General features: G+C 40.7%; 1 protein-coding gene across 2 annotated transcripts in view; it reads right to left on the reverse strand.

Moving 5' to 3' along the window:
• Positions 1–811: 811 nt before the first annotated feature.
• WDR33 (WD repeat domain 33) overlaps positions 812–19,220 on the reverse strand; it is a 52,088-nt gene continuing 33,679 nt past the window's right edge. The window contains exons 10-22 of one of the 2 annotated variants that reach the window (XM_009874752.1): positions 18,661–18,771; positions 17,721–17,815; positions 17,496–17,504; positions 16,803–16,889; positions 16,416–16,555; positions 15,942–16,094; positions 14,521–15,570; positions 9,795–9,897; positions 9,056–9,317; positions 5,264–5,430; positions 5,053–5,145; positions 4,058–4,243; positions 812–1,450 (exon numbers count right to left, since the gene is read on the reverse strand). In XM_009874752.1, coding sequence (XP_009873054.1) covers positions 1,218–1,450; positions 4,058–4,243; positions 5,053–5,145; positions 5,264–5,430; positions 9,056–9,317; positions 9,795–9,897; positions 14,521–15,570; positions 15,942–16,094; positions 16,416–16,555; positions 16,803–16,889; positions 17,496–17,504; positions 17,721–17,815; positions 18,661–18,771 — 2,689 coding nt within the window. In that variant the 3' untranslated portion in view covers positions 812–1,217. Of the gene's footprint in view, positions 1,451–4,057; positions 4,244–5,052; positions 5,146–5,263; positions 5,431–9,055; positions 9,519–9,794; positions 9,898–14,520; positions 15,571–15,941; positions 16,095–16,415; positions 16,556–16,802; positions 16,890–17,495; positions 17,505–17,720; positions 17,816–18,660; positions 18,772–19,220 lie in introns of both variants that reach the window. The other variant, XM_009874751.1, reaches the window with a different exon arrangement.

Raw genomic sequence — 19,220 nt, forward strand, 5'->3', positions numbered from 1 at the left:
TTTTCATCAAGGCTTTAGGTATTAAATTGAGATATTCAAATTTGATAACCTGGTACCTGAAGATAATTAATACAAATGATTTATGGGGAAAACAGAAACACGTGGTTGGTAAGCAGCTTTATTATGAAATGTGGGAAATGGGAGTAACCCCTCCTTCTCATTTCCCTCCCCTAGTGAAACTAGGAAACAATAGTCTAAAGAAAAAGATACTTTAAAAAAAATGGTAAGATGAAATTATCAACTACTGAGGTTTGTACTTCAGCATCTGAACGCACCAGACTACTGAACACCCATGCTTTGAAGCAGTGCATCCTATAGCCATTGTAAAACATATGCATCCATATTAATCAAGCTGCTAAACTTCTTGCTTCCTCAGTTTCTATAAACAGATGCTGTTTTGAACAAAAATATCTGACTTGCCCAGCAGAAGTGTAGAATGACAGTATTTGTCATGATGTCTGTTTTGCTAGCAGTCCAGGTTATAACTCACACTATATCTATGACAACTTTTTCTAAACGGTGTTCCACCTTTTTCTCTTTCAGGATGGTAGACTAGCAAGCAGCAGTGACTGCCCGTGTTTTGGAATTTTAACATCAGCACCACTTGTAATCTGTAGACAGCTGTGGCTAAAGATGAAACTGGAAGTTCTCTATACATGATAAACCAAAAAAACTAGGAATGAACTACTAGTATTTTAAATGGTGGAGATTTCAGGAGGTAGTTCTGTTGCTCCATCTGATACACAAGTTTGCCTAAAGACAACTCTCTTTATAGTAATAGGTGAGTAAAGAACCACACACTGTGTTGATATTTTGTTAATTTTTGCGCAAATTACATTCTGTATTCATACAAAAAACAATGTAACTCTTCTGACAAACTGTACATATAGAAACAAGATTCTGTCTGGAGGCGAACTGAAATCTGTGGAGGTGCTCCATGTCTCACAACACTTAAAAAAAATTCCAGCTCTTCACAAAACAAAGTAGGTAAAAGGTGAGGAAAATGGGTGGAAAGGACAAAACCACTGCTACAGTATTGCAGCTAGTAGCAGTTGATTGATCTAGGAAAAGACTCCTGTTAGGAACTAATGCACATTTATTTATCCCAGTTAAGAATCCAGGTTTGTGATGTTGCAGGGTTACTTTATGAGTCCAGAGTAGCAGTCTATTTAAATATTGTCCAGCAAGGACTGGGTGTGACCCAGTCAAAGCCTCTTCTATCGGCCTCTTCCACCACCCCTAGATGCTCCTCTTCTCGATTGACCAGAGTTCATGTTATTTCCTCTTCCCCAATTACTTCCACTCCTTCCTCCTCGGGAAGGGTTATTGCCTCCTGCAGGGCCTCCACCGAAAGCTTCATCCCTGTGGAATGCGTCGTGATGGTCTCCATCTAAAGAACTAGACCTCCCAGACTTTGGAGCTCTTTGTGAAGGTCCTGAATTTCCTCGTCCTAAAAACGAAGCACAATCAGTTACTGGTATGAAGGTCTAAGCCATGCCTCTCTGCAGACACAGCGTATGTTCAGCTAGTTCTTCTGTGGTATAATCATTCACTGACCAAATGTAGTTGAAACCTGTAATTTTATGCCTCCTCCCTCTATATGTTTTTTCGTACATAGCTTTAGCATCTCCACTACAGTCCAGAAGATGGACAGCAATCAAGCAATTACTTGGGAATTAAAGGAGATTATATCTGATACACTCAGCAATCACTTAAATGAAGTAAGTTAGAACAGTGATAGTCACAGTGTCCTCAAAACTGCCAGGCGTACCCAATTCTTACGCTTTAACACCATCCGTCGTTCTCTGTATATTTTTATTGCAAAATCCTTACTTTTTGCTAGTGATAACGGAAAAATGTGCTATTTTACTACTAACCAGGAACATAAGCTACATGAGCTCTTACTGTCAGGAAGAAGATTTTCTACTTGTTGCACATCTTTTTAGTACCGATAGGTAAATTAACTTAGAAACCCCTGAAGTCATTATCTCAAAATAACAAGCAGTATTTTGAAAAGAAAAAAAAAAATTGGTAACAACGCTTTATGGGCACATGTTACATGTTAGGATATTGTTGCTCCATTTTAGCAAGAGTGCTTTTTTGTTGACTGTGTAAAATAAAGACCGAGTTGTTCCACAGAGTTGATAATTCACGAACCTTTAATCTTAAAATGACTTTACCAATGCAACTGAAGGTGACACAGCCCATACATGAAAAAGTGTTGTTCATGGTTTGATTATTTGCCTTTGCCATTCTTCTAAACTTTCTTTGGTGCATTAATGAATTGTCGAGGCACAAAAAGTTTGGTAGTTAACAACTGGTTTAACTTCAATAAAGAATCTGACAGAGCATCACAAATTATTATTGAAGCTGGAGAAGGAATCCTTACAGATTTAGTAAGATGCTGGCTAAATGAGGAGCACAACACAGAGTTTTGAAAGGAAAAGTATTGATATAGAGGGAGTTTACCAGCAGAGTTTTATTAAAAACATCTGTGAACGAATGATAAAACCTGCTGTTAATACAACGCTGGAAATACAGTCCACACAGAGGAGGGCTGGCATACAGTTAAAACTAAATGAGCTTCAGGACAACAATAAAAGAGAAGTGGAATGAAATTCAGTGGCATTAAAGACAAAGCTGCACAGTACAGGTTTACCAACAAAAAATTCAACTACAGGTTGGCAGTGCAGCACCTGGAAGCAACTGAGAAGATGTCTGTCACTGACTGTTACCTAACAGAGGGTAGTCAGTATGAGGAAATGGGAAAAAAACAACCAACAACATCAAAAAAAAGAGAAAAAAGACAATGGCAGTGCTGAGATTTATAACCAGAAAAAGGATCAGGAACTGATGCAAGGCTAATAGGATGATCGTGGAAATGGCACACACATAGTAATAGGCTCTGAACCACCTACTAACTCCAGAAGAATGTAGTTTGTGTGTTCCAGCAGCTGGCTGCATGGCAGTGCCATGTGACTGTTTAGTAGTTAATTAAAAGAGGGAAATATGACATCAGGAGCTATTGTGAAAGATTGGAGAAAACAGAACAAAACCAAGTGAACTATAAAAGTCCATGGTTAAACTACATCTTAAATAGCATGTGCAAATTCCTAGTTACCCTGTTTGATTTACAAAAGGGTAAAACTGAAAATAGTATGTACAGAGTAGTAAGGATGGTAGAAGATACAGAACAACTTCACAGAGAGAACACTAAACAGATCAGAGCTCTGACTTACGAAAGAGCTAGTTCAGATTGGAAATGGTGGAGTTCAGTGCAGTCAGAGGTGGCATTCAGAAATAACAGGGATCAACTTTCAACCATTCTAATTAAAACACGATACGTCATTGAATGGAGTAACTGAATGATAGGCTTAAACTAAGAAATAAACATTTTCCTCTTTTTAAAGGATAGTCTAAAGGTAACTCAAAAGCCATTAGATATAAAAATAGTATTTCAGTAAGTCACTGAACTGCAGATCTTCAGAGGTTTAGAGAGCATTTCAGGGACATGTTACTAGAGACTTCATGTTCTTAACATTTCCCTCAGTACCTGCTACTGGCTGTTGTGGAACACAAGCTACTGAGCTCTATGGACCTCTGATCTGATCGTGGATGGCCAATGCTTACACTCTTACAAGTGAAAAACTCATAAAGAAAGATTTAAAAACAAGTCAGAGTTCATTAAGTCCAACAAAATGAAGGCATGAATATTAACAAATAACTATTCTGGGAAAAAAAAAAAAAGGAAAAAAAAAGCTCTTAACAAGAGTTTTCCAACTGGAGTAACACGGAGCCAAAAAACTAACTTGTTTTTGAACAGGTAATAAAGAAGAGGATTATATGATGCTGGAGTGAAGATTTTGATTTGATGTCCCAGAAGATCCCTCTGGTTTTATGTTCTTGTAAGATTGGTCCCTTCAGCTTAACAGCTGGTAAGATCAAACATTTACGAGTTCAGCTTTATCCCCTCTGAATAGATAAGGAATTCTGGATGATGCTACTCTTGAAAAATGTGCTGAAAAATGTAACATTTTCAATACAAGGGGCTTTTTACCTTTGCTCCTCTCCTCTGGAGGTCCACCTGGAGCATCCATATCTCTATGGTCAGAGGTCCCTGGTCCATCATGCCAGGGACGTTTACGTGGTGGCAATGAGGCCATGTCCATGCCCTGGAGCGAAGAAGAACGTTCTCTGTTAGCTGGAGAATGCCCGTCATGAGGAGGGTGATCTGAACGAGGACCTGAGCATGAAGAAAAAAAAAAAAAGGACAAGTAATGTTCATCTGATCCTTACTTTGGAGGCAGTCACATGAATTTACACACTTTCCATGCTATCTGGCATATGATTTTAAGTTAAAACTGCATAAAGCTTCTCCTCCATCCCAACAGGCAAACAAACAAATATTGGATGAATAAGAAAGCTAAAAGTAAAACAGATTTAAAATATGATGGGAAAGAAAGAAGTGACGGATCTAAAGTGTTCTTTTAAATATAAAATATTTTCATATATTTTAGGAGATGATTACACCATCATTTATTCATGGGTCATTTGTGCTTATTTTTTCCCCATGACGTTCTAAAACTCATTTTTGCCCCATATGGGGTTGCCACCAGTAATACAAATGCAAATGTCAATAAGCCGTCAGGCATGGCAGCTGAAAACATTATTTCTGCAAACAATAGAGAAGATGCCATCCAAGAGAATTACTGTTGACGTTAATATACATGGAAAAAAACCCCCCCCAAACATGAGATATATATGCCTCAGTCATCCACAGGTGGCAACAACAGGCAGTTCTGGGTTATACAAGAATTCAACTTAAAAAACCCAAGACTTTGAGGCCACAATAATTTTTTGTTCGTGACACAGTTGCATTTAGAGCCAGTTAAATTCCGTAGTTACTTTTTTCCCTGTAGAGTCCAAACAACTACATTTTGCTTTTCTCATGGTGAAAGACTGGTAATGTGCATATGAGGTACATGAAAAACCGATGGTTATATTGTAGAAGTCTAGTCTATTATCTAAAATAAGCCTCACCCATGTTTTTACCTGGTTCTCTGTTTCCATCCCAGGATTCTGGTTTCCGCCCTCCTTCAAAGCGTGGGAGTTCATCGGGAGTAGGAAGTAAACCCTTGCGGCCTCCTGAAGAGATGCAGGGGACAGGAGTGAGAAGTGGCATTGTACTCATGAAAAGACTTGCCCAAGAAATGCCTTTGCATCCTTATCCCTGCATTTCAGTGTGGAAGAATGTTCCCCTCACCTCTAAGAGCACCACGACCTCGCCCCCGAACACCATGGTCCCTTCCTCTTGAGTTATCATCTGGAGAGTCAAAAGTGTCATCTGGCCCAAAATCTTCAGGGCCAGGAAAACCATCTCTCCCCCTGGGTCCCCGGCCCTCATGTCTCGAGGGTCCTCCTCTTCTGAAGCTACAAGAAAGAACATGGTACAAATGTGGTTTTTAGGCAGAATTTAGAGTGATAAACTTGAGTCAGCTTCAGTTTGATAATCAAATAACTTCCAAACTGTTTTACTTAATACTATAGCACATACAGTTACTAAAATAGGATTTGCAGGTGGAAAAGTGCTCATATGCTGCCTTTTGAGCACTTAACTTATTCATTTCCCCCTCATAGTTCCTTCTGTCGATTGTGTTGTTTTCTTCCATACAAGAAAAGTACTGTCAAATATACTGTGTTCATTTAATGAAACGGGGAAAAAAACCAGTCAGTGAGTGATGACAGATATAAGGTAAGGTAAGGAAAAGTGCAAGTGAATTTCCCTTAACTGTGGTGGTCTTACTTTCCCCTTCCCTTTTTCCCTTTCCATTTAAGTGATCAAACTGAAAAAATACAAGCAGTGAGAGTCACAGCTATAACAAAACATTCCAGCATTTAATTCCTATTGATTTGGGATTCTTTTGCTAGAACATTCTCTTTTTCACTCCATTCTTCTAAGCTTACAATTTTAGCAAATGAGTCTGTGCTGCACTTGGCTCTGTAGGGATGATGACTGCTGAACAGCATGCACAGTGGCATCTACAGCCTGAAGAGCAGTTTATCCAACTGCAATAATGAAGAATTTTGTATTGCAAAATGTACTTATGACACTGAAGTCGATCATTTCCTTCTAGTAAGTACCAGGGCATCTTCAGTAATTTGGTATGATTGGGTTCTGCACCTCATCTTAAATGAGCACCGCTCCTCCAGTATCGCACTGGGGTTTTAACAGAGATCTTCAGAGAGAAGAATGGTTCTTAACGAACTGTCGGTGCCGTTTGAGGCAAGCCTGTAGATGGCTGTACGAATACTAGTAGTTTTGCTTTTTACATCACCATCTCAAACACTTGGGAGTGCTTGTAAAACGCACACGTGTTCTTGTGTTACTGCGACTCCCAGGGTGTGCACTGGCACCGGCTATTCCGATTGCTCAGGTCACGGCCCAGTTTCTGTGCAAGCACAGGCGAGATGTTTAGGTGGTGCAGGCACACTGGCTTAGGACTCCTCACAGTGCGACCCCCACGCTGCTGCTGCCCACCCCTCGGCGACGGCACAGGTAATGCTGAGCACTCTTTGCCTGTTCACACTGTGCCCCCCACCTCCCCTCTCTTCCCAGTTCCACACTGGTCAAACCGTAACCACCGTAAGATTTGGATGGTGTTGGCTTTGTGCAACATCCCCTTCCCCAGCTCATTAACGACACAGTGCATCCTATTACAAGCAAAACTTTAGATACTTTTATTTAGAATTTTAACAACATTAACCTTTTAATTACAAATTTAAATATTTTAACAGTAGTCATAACACAATACAATATTTTAAAACTTTTACATTTACTTCTTTTTTTTTTTTTTTTTTAATTAAAAACAATAGGTCTGTCTCCACCTCCCAGAAAACAAACACAATACAGAGAGGAGGCTGCTGTGCCTGTATAGGTACAACAGTGGATGGAGGGAGTGCTGTGTATGGACAATGAACCATTTTACATCAACCTGGATGATCTGGAAAAACAAACTTGACAGTTTCAGGTACAAATGGTTCAGATAATCACAGAGCAGTATCGTTTAGCCTTGAAACAGCACAGTCCTCTAGATGTTCATTAGAGGGCCTCCCAATTTAATACTGACATGGCGTGATTCTGCTTAGCTTGTAAATTACCAAGATTTGCAACACAAGGTCCTACGGCTAGCAGGAACAGGGCTTTTCCTTTTGTTTCCAGGCAACGTTATGGACACAGTTTAGTTTTGAAACCTATCGTACCTATGCCTGACATAGCCACAGCTCCTAATATTGTGTTATGTATCTCCTCTTTCACTTTTTCTTATCAGTCACATGTTAAAAAAACCCTCCTGCCTTGCATAGGGCTCAGTTCCTGTTTCACTGCTCTCAGATCTTCTTCCTTGAGGCCTAGGACATTAATGGACAGAACTACCCACTGTGCAGGCTAGCAGGCAGGAAGAGGCAGGTCTCTGTGGTAGAAGCATCGTGTTGATATGCACAGGTAGAGTAAGAACAGGACAGGGATGAAAAGGATGGGAAATTGGAGAGAAACACATACACACACTTCCCTCTCATGCTTGATCAAAGCAGTTGCAATCTAAATACCAAACCAAGTCAGCTACGCAAGTGGTTGGGATCCTTAAGTTCATCTCAGCGTCTGCAGTACGCGGCACCTGATTCACCTTTATTCAGAGGAATTCATTAAGTTTGCAAGCACAACAAGCCATTTATAGCCCTGTGCTCATTCCTTTTAAACCAACCGCTGCACAAACAACCGTACTCTGACAAATAGACTCTTTTTACTTCAGAATCAAAAGGTCAAAAGGTCCTTGACCTCTCTTCCTGAAACCTTTTTAAAAATTAGGATCATCATAAAATATTTTCCAGTCCCTAAGCATTTCCAATATAAGATGTGAAAATCTTTACTGAGCTTCTAAAAATGTTGTCTGCTGTGTCTTTTAGAACTCCATAATGCAGACCATTCAGCTTGGATTCTTTCTATTTTTACTTTTTTAAAATGGCTTTAATTGTTACCTTCTTTTAGTTACTGTTCATTTCTTTTCATACTCTTCACACAAAAGGAAGGTACATCTTTACAGAGCTAGGTAGAAAATAGCTAAAAGAAGAGCTGTATAGATGCAAAGTAAAAGGAATGTAAGAAAATGATTAAAAAGGCAACTAAAACACACAAAATTCACATTATGTGGAGACCACAATGTATTTGTACAAGTACACGTTCTTATACATAGAGTTGGTGGTCAGTGAGAGGCTTAGACTTTGGAGGCCAAATTCCACTCAGTTAAACTAGCATAAATCTGGAGCAATTTCGATGACAGTTAATCTTGCTGACTTGCTCTAATTCCTCCATGTTTACATTGATAACTAGAAGCAAACTCATCCCTTTGTGATTCATTTGGAAATTGTCAGCAACGACAGGGACATTGCCATAAATTAGACAGCTTTTGAGTTCTTTGCTTAGCGTTAAGAAATTAGTCAGAAAGAGAAATAAAATTTCTACAGGCAAAACCATGAGAAAAGAGTCTCAACAGTCCAACAAGATGCGGTAGGTCTGCCTCTTACGTTTGATAGTCGGATCACTGTTCCTGCTCCTTACCAGTACATTACATCTCCTTCTACTGTCTCTACAGTCATGCTGTAGTTTGTGACTGGAGACAAAAAGTCTCAAAATCCACTTCTAGTGTTCAAAAGTTTGCCACTTTAACCTTCAAGTTTCCTCTCAATTTTCATCAAAATGGTTTCAAATCTTCATCCTGTGGCACTGGATCTTCTCTACAAATTTTCTCCCTTCTCTTTACTTATTGTTTAAAGACACGGAAGCTGCTGTGTACAATGACCATTTTTCAAGTTTTCTTCTATTACTGAATGATTTTTAAGGACTCTATACTCAGGTATATTAGAGTTTTCATTTCCTTATTGGTTTCCAGTTTATAAATCTGAAACAGATAGACTCCTTAATGAAAAGGAAACCAGGAAGAAAGAGTTCCCTCCATTTACCCTTTAACCCCTCAAAAAAGATGAGTAGATTTATTCTTACCTCTCATCTCGTCTTCCTCGGAACCGTGCATCCTCAGGATCCCGTGGATATCTATCATCTGAAGGTCGCCGTCCTTCCCAAGCACCAGGAGGCCCACGGTTTGAACCCCCTCCTTCAAATTCCCTGTGATCAGGAGGAAAGGGAGGCCCAGGTCCACCTCGTCTCCATTTTTCGTCTTGCAACGGTGGGCCTCCTCTCCCCTCAAATTCCCGTAATCGATGGCCAAATCTCTTGTCTGGATGGAAGTCGTCACGGAAGTCATCTGGTCGATCAAAGTCATCATGGAAATCTGGGTGAGGTCCTCGTCTATCTGGCATGCCCCTGCTGTCTCTACCATCACCCCACTCCTGGCCACCTCGAAACAACCCTCTGTCAGGCCCATGATCAGGACCACCACTGTTCTGGTCGTGCCTTCTATCTGAGAGAGGGCCCATGTGATGGTTTGGTGGACCACGGGAGTCACCTTGAGGGAAAAAATCATAGCAAATTTCTGTAACGTTTTCTAAAAAAACGCTCTAGGATGCTCTTGTTTGTACAGTTCTACAAAGCATACACCATACATTTCATATTAAATAATTTTGGGGGGAAGGTTTTTCTCTATATTCCAGCCCAACTCTATGGAATCTTTCTTCTCAGCCAAGGCCCTGTGCTCTGCTGTAGCCTTTTCTGCCCAGAGGCACTGCGCTGGGACACCCTCTTGCAGGAGAATTACTCACAGAAGAACAAACAACATAATTACCTTTATTAAGACCAGGTCCTTGGTTATGAGGGCCAAGACGACCTTGTCCTCCCTGCTGCCCCAGTCCTGGTATCAGTGGCGGGGGACCTGGGTTCTGTCCGTCCTGTGAGCACATAAGAAAAGCCACGTGAATTGCCATGCGTGAGCATGTTTACTTTTAACCATTCTGTGAGGAGGCAAAACCATTTTCTTTACATAAGGACTGCAACTTTGCAGGCCTTGGAGTAGAAACAGGTGATTTTCCAGTGCTTTCAGCCTAATTTTTCAGACATTCACATCAGTAATGTTGTTCGGTTACTGTCTGAGACACAGATAATTTTATAGGAAACTTAGCATTTCAAGGACTACAATTTTACCTGTAAAAACCAGAGATGATAAATCTCACATTCTAACTGTCTGTTAGACAGGATGAAGAAACTGTGTCTATTTGTTTGAAAAATACCAGGTACCGATGTAGTTAAATTGCTGCACAGACCTAAGACTTCTCTTGGAAATTAACAAAAAACTGAAACTAGAAAATTTAAAGATTCAAGAAAGTCGAGACAGGGGAGACAACAACAAGGCCATAAGGGAATGTCTTCTATAAATCTTTGTAAACTGTTAACATGGAAATACATGAGTTTGCTTTTTAACACGCTGGCAGAGTTTGTTTTTCTTAATTCTAGGATCAAAAGAAAGCACTAATACTTGGCTAAGCACCAAGAGATGAGTTGTTAAAGGGTTATTAGGCAATGACAGGCCTAGAGGCAGAAGATGCAGTCATGTGCTTTTCTCAAGCAGAAACAGCAGAGTGGTATTTTCTCTCATTTTTGTGAATTTTAAGAGCTAAACCAATGTTCTTTCAATTCAGCTACTGTCACAGACCCATGAAAGATTTCCCCACTATGGTAACACTGGGTGGGAAACAATGTAGTTGAAATGTCTGATTCTGCCTTTAAACAGCAAAGGCCAGATGAAGAGTCATAGTTTGGGGTTTGTACCTGACTGGAACTAAAAGGGGCAGGTACATTACTTACACTGTAGCAATGAGATCCAACAATAAAAATGCATCACTGTGTGCAAGACAGAGTCAAAAGGTGCGAGATCACTACACAAAATATTTTGAAATTGACATCCCCAAAAAAGAAAAAAAAAATCCCACCAAACCCCATACAAGAAAGCCCTAAACACTTCATATTTTTATTCCTAGATGTGTCTAATACATAAGATTTAGACTTAGCCTGCATATTGCCTTGTAATAAACCTTCCAGACTGAAAAATCTACGCTCCATCACTGCCATTGTACTCATAATTACACTGCTTAATCTCTCCATGATCAAATGTTTTTCATGTTCTACATTTATTTTTGTGAATCACTATCTTTTTTTCTGGTTGCAGAGATGCAATTAGTTCATTTGTGTATTTTTCCCATCAGATCTTGAAATACTGGTTTTAAATTAAACATTTTATGCAACTGCAATATAGGTGATAGACACAAAAAAGTACAAATATATACTACAAACATCATATTTGCATCAAGTAGTTTTGTAGGGACTTGGGTGAGGGAAGTAAAATAAAAAGCCTGGTTCAATGCCTATTAAAAAACACCCCAAAAAATACATTGTTGTTGACTTAAGTCCAGAACAAACAAATTCCCTGACTAGGTACTGCATCTGCCATTCTTAACCAAAACCTTGCTGGGGTTCCATGATCTGTCACATATTAAACATGTGCTTACTTAGAATAAGCTTTATTGAACTTTTTAAATTTATGCCACTAGTGTTTATCCAAAGCAGCAGTTTTTAGCATTCACTAAACGAGTTTCCTTGGCGTTTAGCAGAAACCTCTATTCCATACAAATCATGGCTTGACGAGCTAAGACAGAGCCATCACACAGCCTTTTCAGAGGCTTTTCACTTCCAAATATGTTCTGTGCCCCAAACGGGGCTCAACACTGAAAACCAAATAAGTACAGCTGAGAAGGAGATACCGCACTAGAAGTTGTAAATGGCCTTATGTACCTCGCACCTTGGGGTGAGTATGTCTGGAGCACCTCCACCCTCCCTCCATCCCCTCCACCACCACCTCCGTCACCTCCACTGTCACCTCGGGGATCCCCAGCACGGGCTGAGGTTCTGCACGAGCCAGTGCAGCAGAACACAACTGCCCACGTTACTGGCACATCTGCCCTACACATGCCAGTGGCACAGCAAATATGATAGCCACCTGTATTAATCAAAACTATTGCACTGAAGAGGGAAAGAATTCTTTCTATTCATCTGTAAGAAAAATCTGCGTTTTGTCTAAAATACTGCAGGAGCTCCTAAGGTGTGTCTCTACACAGACAAGAGACTCGGCCTGAACTATTCATATCTTGCTCAACCAGTGAGAAGAAATTCAGTACATCTAATCTAAAAGGAACGCAAGATCAAACCTGAATAGCAAAAGAGCTCCGAAGTACTATTGCTAACTTGGGAATGTTCTATTTAACCACCTGCATTTTAATATCAACATGCCTATCTCCAGAACAAGATTTTGACAATCATATCTCAGGCAACTGCAGTCTCAAACAGTTCTGCATTCCATTTGACATTTGTGGAAGGCAGCAGATCTCATGGTCAGGAGGAGACGTACATCTCAGCCACTCACTCTGCAGTAAACCTCTGCTCCCCAGCACACAGCAGATGCAGGTGACAGCAGTATCTTACATGGAGATCAACCTTTACAAGTATGTGTGCATGTTCAGTATTAATATCACAAGCCCTGGATAAAGCAGATACATATTCATACACTCCTGCTACTGAAAAAGGAAGACAAGGGATTTGTACAAGTTTACAGGAGATAAATGTCAAATTTGGAATAAAAAACCCCCAGGCTAAAGCCTATTGTTTAAAAAAATCACAGAGAGGGTTTTTTGAAATGGGAACCACTATGATATTACAAAGAAGCAAACTGGAGCAAAATCTGACATTAAAATTTTTTAAATCTGTTCATTTTTAAAAGACACTGCCATACTAAAGCTGCACAGGGAAGAAAAAATCATCAAAAATACCTTGCTTTGTGTCTTCTAAATATCTGTAAGAGACTTCAGGACAGGAGTATTCATTGAAAATAATTAGCCACCTGTCAAAACTTACTGAATTCTCACCAGAGTGTTAACAGCAGGGTCCGACAAGGACAGCCTACACATGTATGCAAACATACACAAACGTTTATACACTCAGAAGCTTGGTAATTATTCTAAATGCAGAAATTTTAATTTTCCTGGGGCAACAATGAAAAACACTATGCTAGTTAGAGAGTTGCAGAATCAACTTTGGTTCACTTCACTTCGATGCTTTGGAAATCTCAGCACCAGTGTTCCATTGACAGACTTCTGGACGGTATTGTTGCTGATTTGTACAGAAAGAATATTCAAATAAACCCACAATTTTTAGGCTACTCGGATGAATCTGAAATGAATCACCGAACTAAAGCTCATTTCAATATGTCAGCACTCACTGTGATTGGTATTGGACTATACGCTAAGGGCTATATGCATTCCCATCCTCAGCTTTAACTAGAAATACCAGGGTAAGTCTGAAAGAATTAATTCTGTTTAAAAAAGCCCACATGTATGTTTAAATTAAGTATTCTTTTCAAACAGCCCCTTCAAAATTCACCTTGAAGCTGCGAACAATCAAGAGAAATGAAGTACAGCATCAGTGTTATTCAAATAGCTGTAAGAGCTAATAACTACAAAAAGCTCTGCATTATCTGTGGTAGCTCGGGAGAATAAGCCTGTTACAAAAGATGCTGAAGTGGGCAGAGCAGGTTGCACTTGGTACTAAAACCAGACCGGATCAAAGCCTGAGCTGGCTCCTGCAGAATTCCTTGGTGTGCCTATAAGTGGCACTCTCCAGCATTCAGGTCAGCGAAGCGCAAGCGTATTGCCGAGCTCCTGAGCCCTCCCGGAGCTGAGCACCGAGCCCACCCGACATAGGGACAGCGAATCGGCAGCGCGGCTGTCAGTGCGCATCCAGGCCACGCTCAACAGCTCCAGCTCAGCGCTCACCCTTACCAGACCTGGGCTAGTCCTACACAAACCTGTGCGACGCCTGCGCTCCCTCTCGTGCTCCTCGGCTACTGGTGCAGTAATGGCTTCATGGTGTGCAACACCCATCTCTCACTTGTGCTCCAGAAAGTATCGAGGTGGTTAAATGATTTCTACACCAAGGCAGGGAGAGCCGGACAGGTGTGTTCCCAAGAACTTAGTTTCAACTGGTAAGTTCAGCCAGACCTAAGCTGATTCCAGGTGTGTGAGCATCTATGGTAAATTCATCCCATAGTTAACTACTTCGGGACAACCCAGTTGTCAGTAACCTGTTTTAATTAACACATGGGAGATTTACTTATATTCAGTTTGCTTAAATCCAGCTTTTATTAGCACTTACTTACTCCCTAGGATATTCCCCATTTAAGACAGTTCAATGTCCTTAATTAAAAAACCCTGGACTTTATCTGAAGGTTATGTATTCTCATAGCAGACTGATTTCTGTACTAAATAATCCCTTTTCTACAGCTACTTCCACTGTTTCCAAATTATGGAACACTTCTCGTTATCATTTAAGTTTTCCTTAGGCCTCAGTCTTGCAAGTGCACCAAATCTCCAGCCTCTGAGCTCCTGCTTCGCATTTCTACCGCGTGCCATTATCATTCCTCCATTCGTAACACGCTTCTTGTTACGCAGACCCAGACCGACACATACCTGATTAAATGGGGGCCGAGGCCCATCACCCAACAGAGGCGTTTTCTGCTGCTGGAAAGGCAGAGGGCCCTGGGAAGGATGTGGCCCCCGTGAAGGGTTCGGTTGTCCCTGAGGTCCTTGCATGTTTCCTTGAGGCCCTACTAAAGAGCCTTGTGGAGGTCCCTGCTGGCCTTGTGGACCTGGCGGCCCACGCAATTCTTGTGGCGGTCCTAACATTGTACCTTGAGGCGGGGGTCCCTGGAGGCCCCTCATCTCCTGTGGACCATGTCCTAGTAAACCACTTTGCATATGGGGACCTCTCATTTCTTGTGGATGACCCATCATCATCCCTTGTGGAGTAGGTCCCTGGTTTTCTCTAGGTCCTGGTGGACCCTGCATTCCTCTTGGATTAAGTCCCATCAACGGCCCTTGAGATATAGGGCCCTGCATCCCTTGAGATCCTGGAGCTCCTTGCATGCCATGAGGAAGAGGTCCTTGCATTCCTCGGGGACCAGGTGGCCCTTGCATTCCTTGACTACCAGGGGGACCTTGAGGACCCAAGTGACCTTGTGGGCCAGGTGGACCCTGCGGTCCTAAATGAGTCTGAGACCCAGGTAGACCCTGTGGTCCCAGGTGGCCTTGAGGGCCAGTGTTACCCTGTGGGCCTGGAGGCCCCATCGGCCCGTGAGGACCAGGATGTCTCTGCATTCCTTGATGTCCATGTAAATCCTGAGGCCGTGGCATTCCTTGTGGAGGCCCCTGGGGGCCTGGAGGCCCTTGTGGTCCCATGAACCCTTGTGGACCTGCAGCTCCTTGGTGTAACGGAGGACCCTGAGGTCCCATTTGTCCTTGGGGTCCCGGAGGTCTGAACTGTCCTTGTGGACCGGGAGGTCCCATCTGAGGCATATTCATTGGCATCTGCTGAGGTGGAAGGGGCTGCTGAAATCCTTGAGGCATCTGTGACATTGGGCCTTGCCCTGGAAAAGGCTGGGGTCCATGAAGCGAGCCTCCTGGAGGTGGCGGCTGCACTTGCTCAGCTTGCTTTTGTGCAAGTCGCTCAATCTTCAGTTGCTGTCCGAAAAAAGAGACCCAGAAAATCAACTAAGCACAGAAGTATGTGTAACAACTAAAAATCATAAGCAATCACCTAATTTCTTGGGAGTTAAAAAAGATTTAGTGCTTTTCTCTTAATTTACAGAAATACAACTAATGGGGGATCCATAGATCGGTATTAGTTAACTGCAGTGTGGGGGCCTCACTGAAGACTCCATAGCATCATGCATGAAGTCCAATACCCTCTTCAGTTAGTTTTGGTTTTTTTTTTTCTTTTTTTTCAAAGGTGAAAACAGTACTGCAAAAGCAAGCTACACGTTTTAGTACTGAAGTCCAAATATATCATCTAGAGCACTAAAACAAATTCGAGAATAACTGTCTTTACATACCTCCAGGAGTTGTGGGTTTGTGTACTGAAGTGCTGCCATTTCCTGTTCGATCTCCGCTTGTGTCTTCTTTTTCTCCTCCAGCTTAATATCTTCCTTTCTGTCATTCAATGGCTCAGGTGGGGGAGGCAAAGGAACTTTATTCTGCATCCATGCCTATAAAGGACAGTAAACACAAGAGAAATTCTGTGGAACAACATGTATGCAGGATACGCTGGAATGCTGTGTAGTACGGATATTCAGAAGTTAAAACCAATGCTGAATAAAACTTTCCTATCTTGTCTCTTTTCCAGGTACAGATACAAGGGGTTTTACCAAATATTTTAGGCTTAAATAGTAATTAAACTACTGTGGTAATTGGGTGCTGATATAAACAAGCCGATACTGGAAAGCCACAACATTTCAGCAGCCACACACCTTTTGAAGTTGGCAAAAATAACAAGTTGTTCCCCTGTTCACTTTTTATCAGCTACTTACCTGCTGAAACTGTGCTGGTATTGGTTTTGCATAGGGGACTTTTTTCTGTGGCACCTTCTTTTGGTCCTTTTGCATTACTTCCTCCATTCCCCAGTCCAGTCCTGGGATTGTCATTTCAATGTCATTGGACTCATCTTTCCCTTTAGCACCAGGGAGAAAAACAGTCAGAGCAAGGCAGCTTTACAGAGAAATCCTGTTACTCTCTTCACAGCTTATTTAACAAAAGAGACAAAAATTTCAGCTCTTCCTTCTCTCCATGAGAAACATGCGCAACACAGAACTTCAGCAAAAAGCATATGTGCTACCAAAATATATGAAAGGAATTAAAGAGAAGTCACACAGTATGTAGACAGCTCAGGAAAATGCTTCCCCATAGCTACTGCTTACCCATCTGCTCTTGCTCCATGGCTATTTTTAATTGTTCAGGTATTCCCATCCCAGGAATAACTGCTAGGCTGTTGGGTTCCAGATCATCTAAAAGAAAAACAATAAATAGTTATACTCAGAACATTTTTCTTTACACTATCATTTTATCCCTTTGGATTCTCACATGCTTTTACCATTGCTATCATTACATATTTCATGGCTGGTGGGTCATTTTTTGATTCCATACATGATCATAAATACACCTGAAAAGGTCCAAAACTATGCCCTTTCAGGAAAGTTACATTTAGTGTAGAAGCTCAGAAAAGGAAATAACAACCCAGAGCCATTCCCATTTTTATTTTAACAAATCTGTATATTGGAAAACTTCAACTAAAGTGCTGCATTTTAATTAACATTCGCAAACACAAAAGAGCCAATAATCAAAAGTCTAAAGAAACAACCCCACAGATGAAAAGGCATGCCACAGAGCTGAGCAACCCTGAGCAGTCTAAAAATACTAAGATAAATTCTTAAAAAGAGGCTAAAGTATTAAGATTTTAGTCAAGTTCAATAATTTGAAAGATTTTCCTGCTCTAGTTCAGGATTGTGGGAAGTGCTGATGTCAAATGAATTTTTCAAGAAGAAAAGTAAACTGGAGACATTGCCAGAGGGAAAGCCAAACCTCCTTCTTGTGATTGACAGAGCAGGTCTTACCTCCTGGAGCTGTGGAAACAAAAGAAAACTCATGGTTGGAACAGTGATTGCTGATAACATGGAAAGTAAAATCATCTTCGTAGAAAAATATCTTTGTCTAGGTAGCCACCAATGCTATAATACTGTTTCGTCTTACTCAGAAGCTGCAGTCTAGTGTCAGCTAACAATTTCTGCTTGCTCCTGAGCCCATCCCTCTTTCTTCCACACCGCAGGAAACTGCCTTACCATATTCCACACCGTCTTCTGACATCCCAGGCAATAGATTCAAGTTGTAACGATCTCGCATTTTATCTCCAGGCCGATTTCTAGTCCAAAACTTGCTGTCAAAAGGAAATTATATCATCTCAATAAAGGTTCAAGAGTTTTAATTAGTTTTCATCTAATTCTTTAATTTTTAGCATGCTGTCTTGATTACATAAGGATTTAATTCTTACTAAGTCAAGTTCAGTGCTAGATCTGAACATAAGATGTGAGGTTCAAACCAAAAATAAACCCCCAACAATTATCATATTCAATTATACAGTTACAATTCAGAAGACACTTCAAAGTATAAGAGGTATGAGAACAAGACATCAACATCAGATCCTGAACAGATAGATTCCTTGTCCATTCCAAAAACTTCTCACTCAGTTCAAATATATTCTTCGTATACACTTAAACTTGTCAATACACATATCCACACAGAAAAATTTACTCCATTTACAAAACACTTCATGTTTCCAGCATGCTCAACCCAAAAGTACAAACTATATGCCTCCAAACATGTTTGTAATGTGAAAAGACAGACATGACCAGTAGATGATCTGTGGGAAAAAAATTTTGTGGAGGTAAGAGTATTTCTTCAGCAAGAAACCACAACTCTTAATAAAATAAAATAAAATAAAAAAACAAAAAACACCTCTTCAGGAGATTTCAAAGCTCATACAAACCCAAAATTCTAGTATTTTTTAAGGCTTCTATATATGAAGGACTAGAGGTTAGACTCTACCTTTTAATGTAAAAATTCAGTGCCTTCCCATTTAGATAAGTCTGTTTCTCCGCTTTGCTCGCTAGTGGTTTATCAGAATTATCCCAGTCTCATTTTTTTCACTGATGTCATGCACCTTTCTAGTGTCTAAATGTACATACATTCCCTTAGATCTTTCCTTTAAATACTTCAAAATACCTGGTGTGATCATTTGATCCTGAACAAAGAATGTGTCCAAGGGGATGCCATGCCAGACTCCAGATCATTCCTTCATGGGCCATTTCCATTCCACCAACCTCCTTCTCAACCCTGATTTATCAAAAAAAATAAATAAAAAAAATAATAAAAAAAATCAGTCAGCACACAGGTGAACATCTGCTACAGACACAAGACAAAACTTCTGCTATTCAATTGTTTCTCTTCCTTTATCCCATGTTTTGCTAAACTTAAGCCTCTCTTATTTTTCTTTTGGGTGAGTTGATCATTCCCAGTTATTCTTAAGAGGTAGTTCAGTAATGTAGGGAATTTTAACCGTACATTTAGAAACAAAAGAACTAGATCATCTCAGAACAAGCTCTAAGAAACTGGGAGTTTCAACCATTCATCAACCTCTCGACAGAAGACTATATTCTGTGCAAGCAACTCTATCCTTTAAAATACACCTGCACACCAAATCTTCTTCATCAGTGAAGCATAATTAAAAACTCTCTGAGGTACAGAGAAAACCTATGCCATAAACGTGTATGTTAAATACAGAT

Source organism: Apaloderma vittatum, unplaced genomic scaffold, assembly GCF_000703405.1.
Source record: "Apaloderma vittatum isolate BGI_N311 unplaced genomic scaffold, ASM70340v1 scaffold13858, whole genome shotgun sequence".
NCBI lineage: Eukaryota > Metazoa > Chordata > Aves > Trogoniformes > Trogonidae > Apaloderma > Apaloderma vittatum.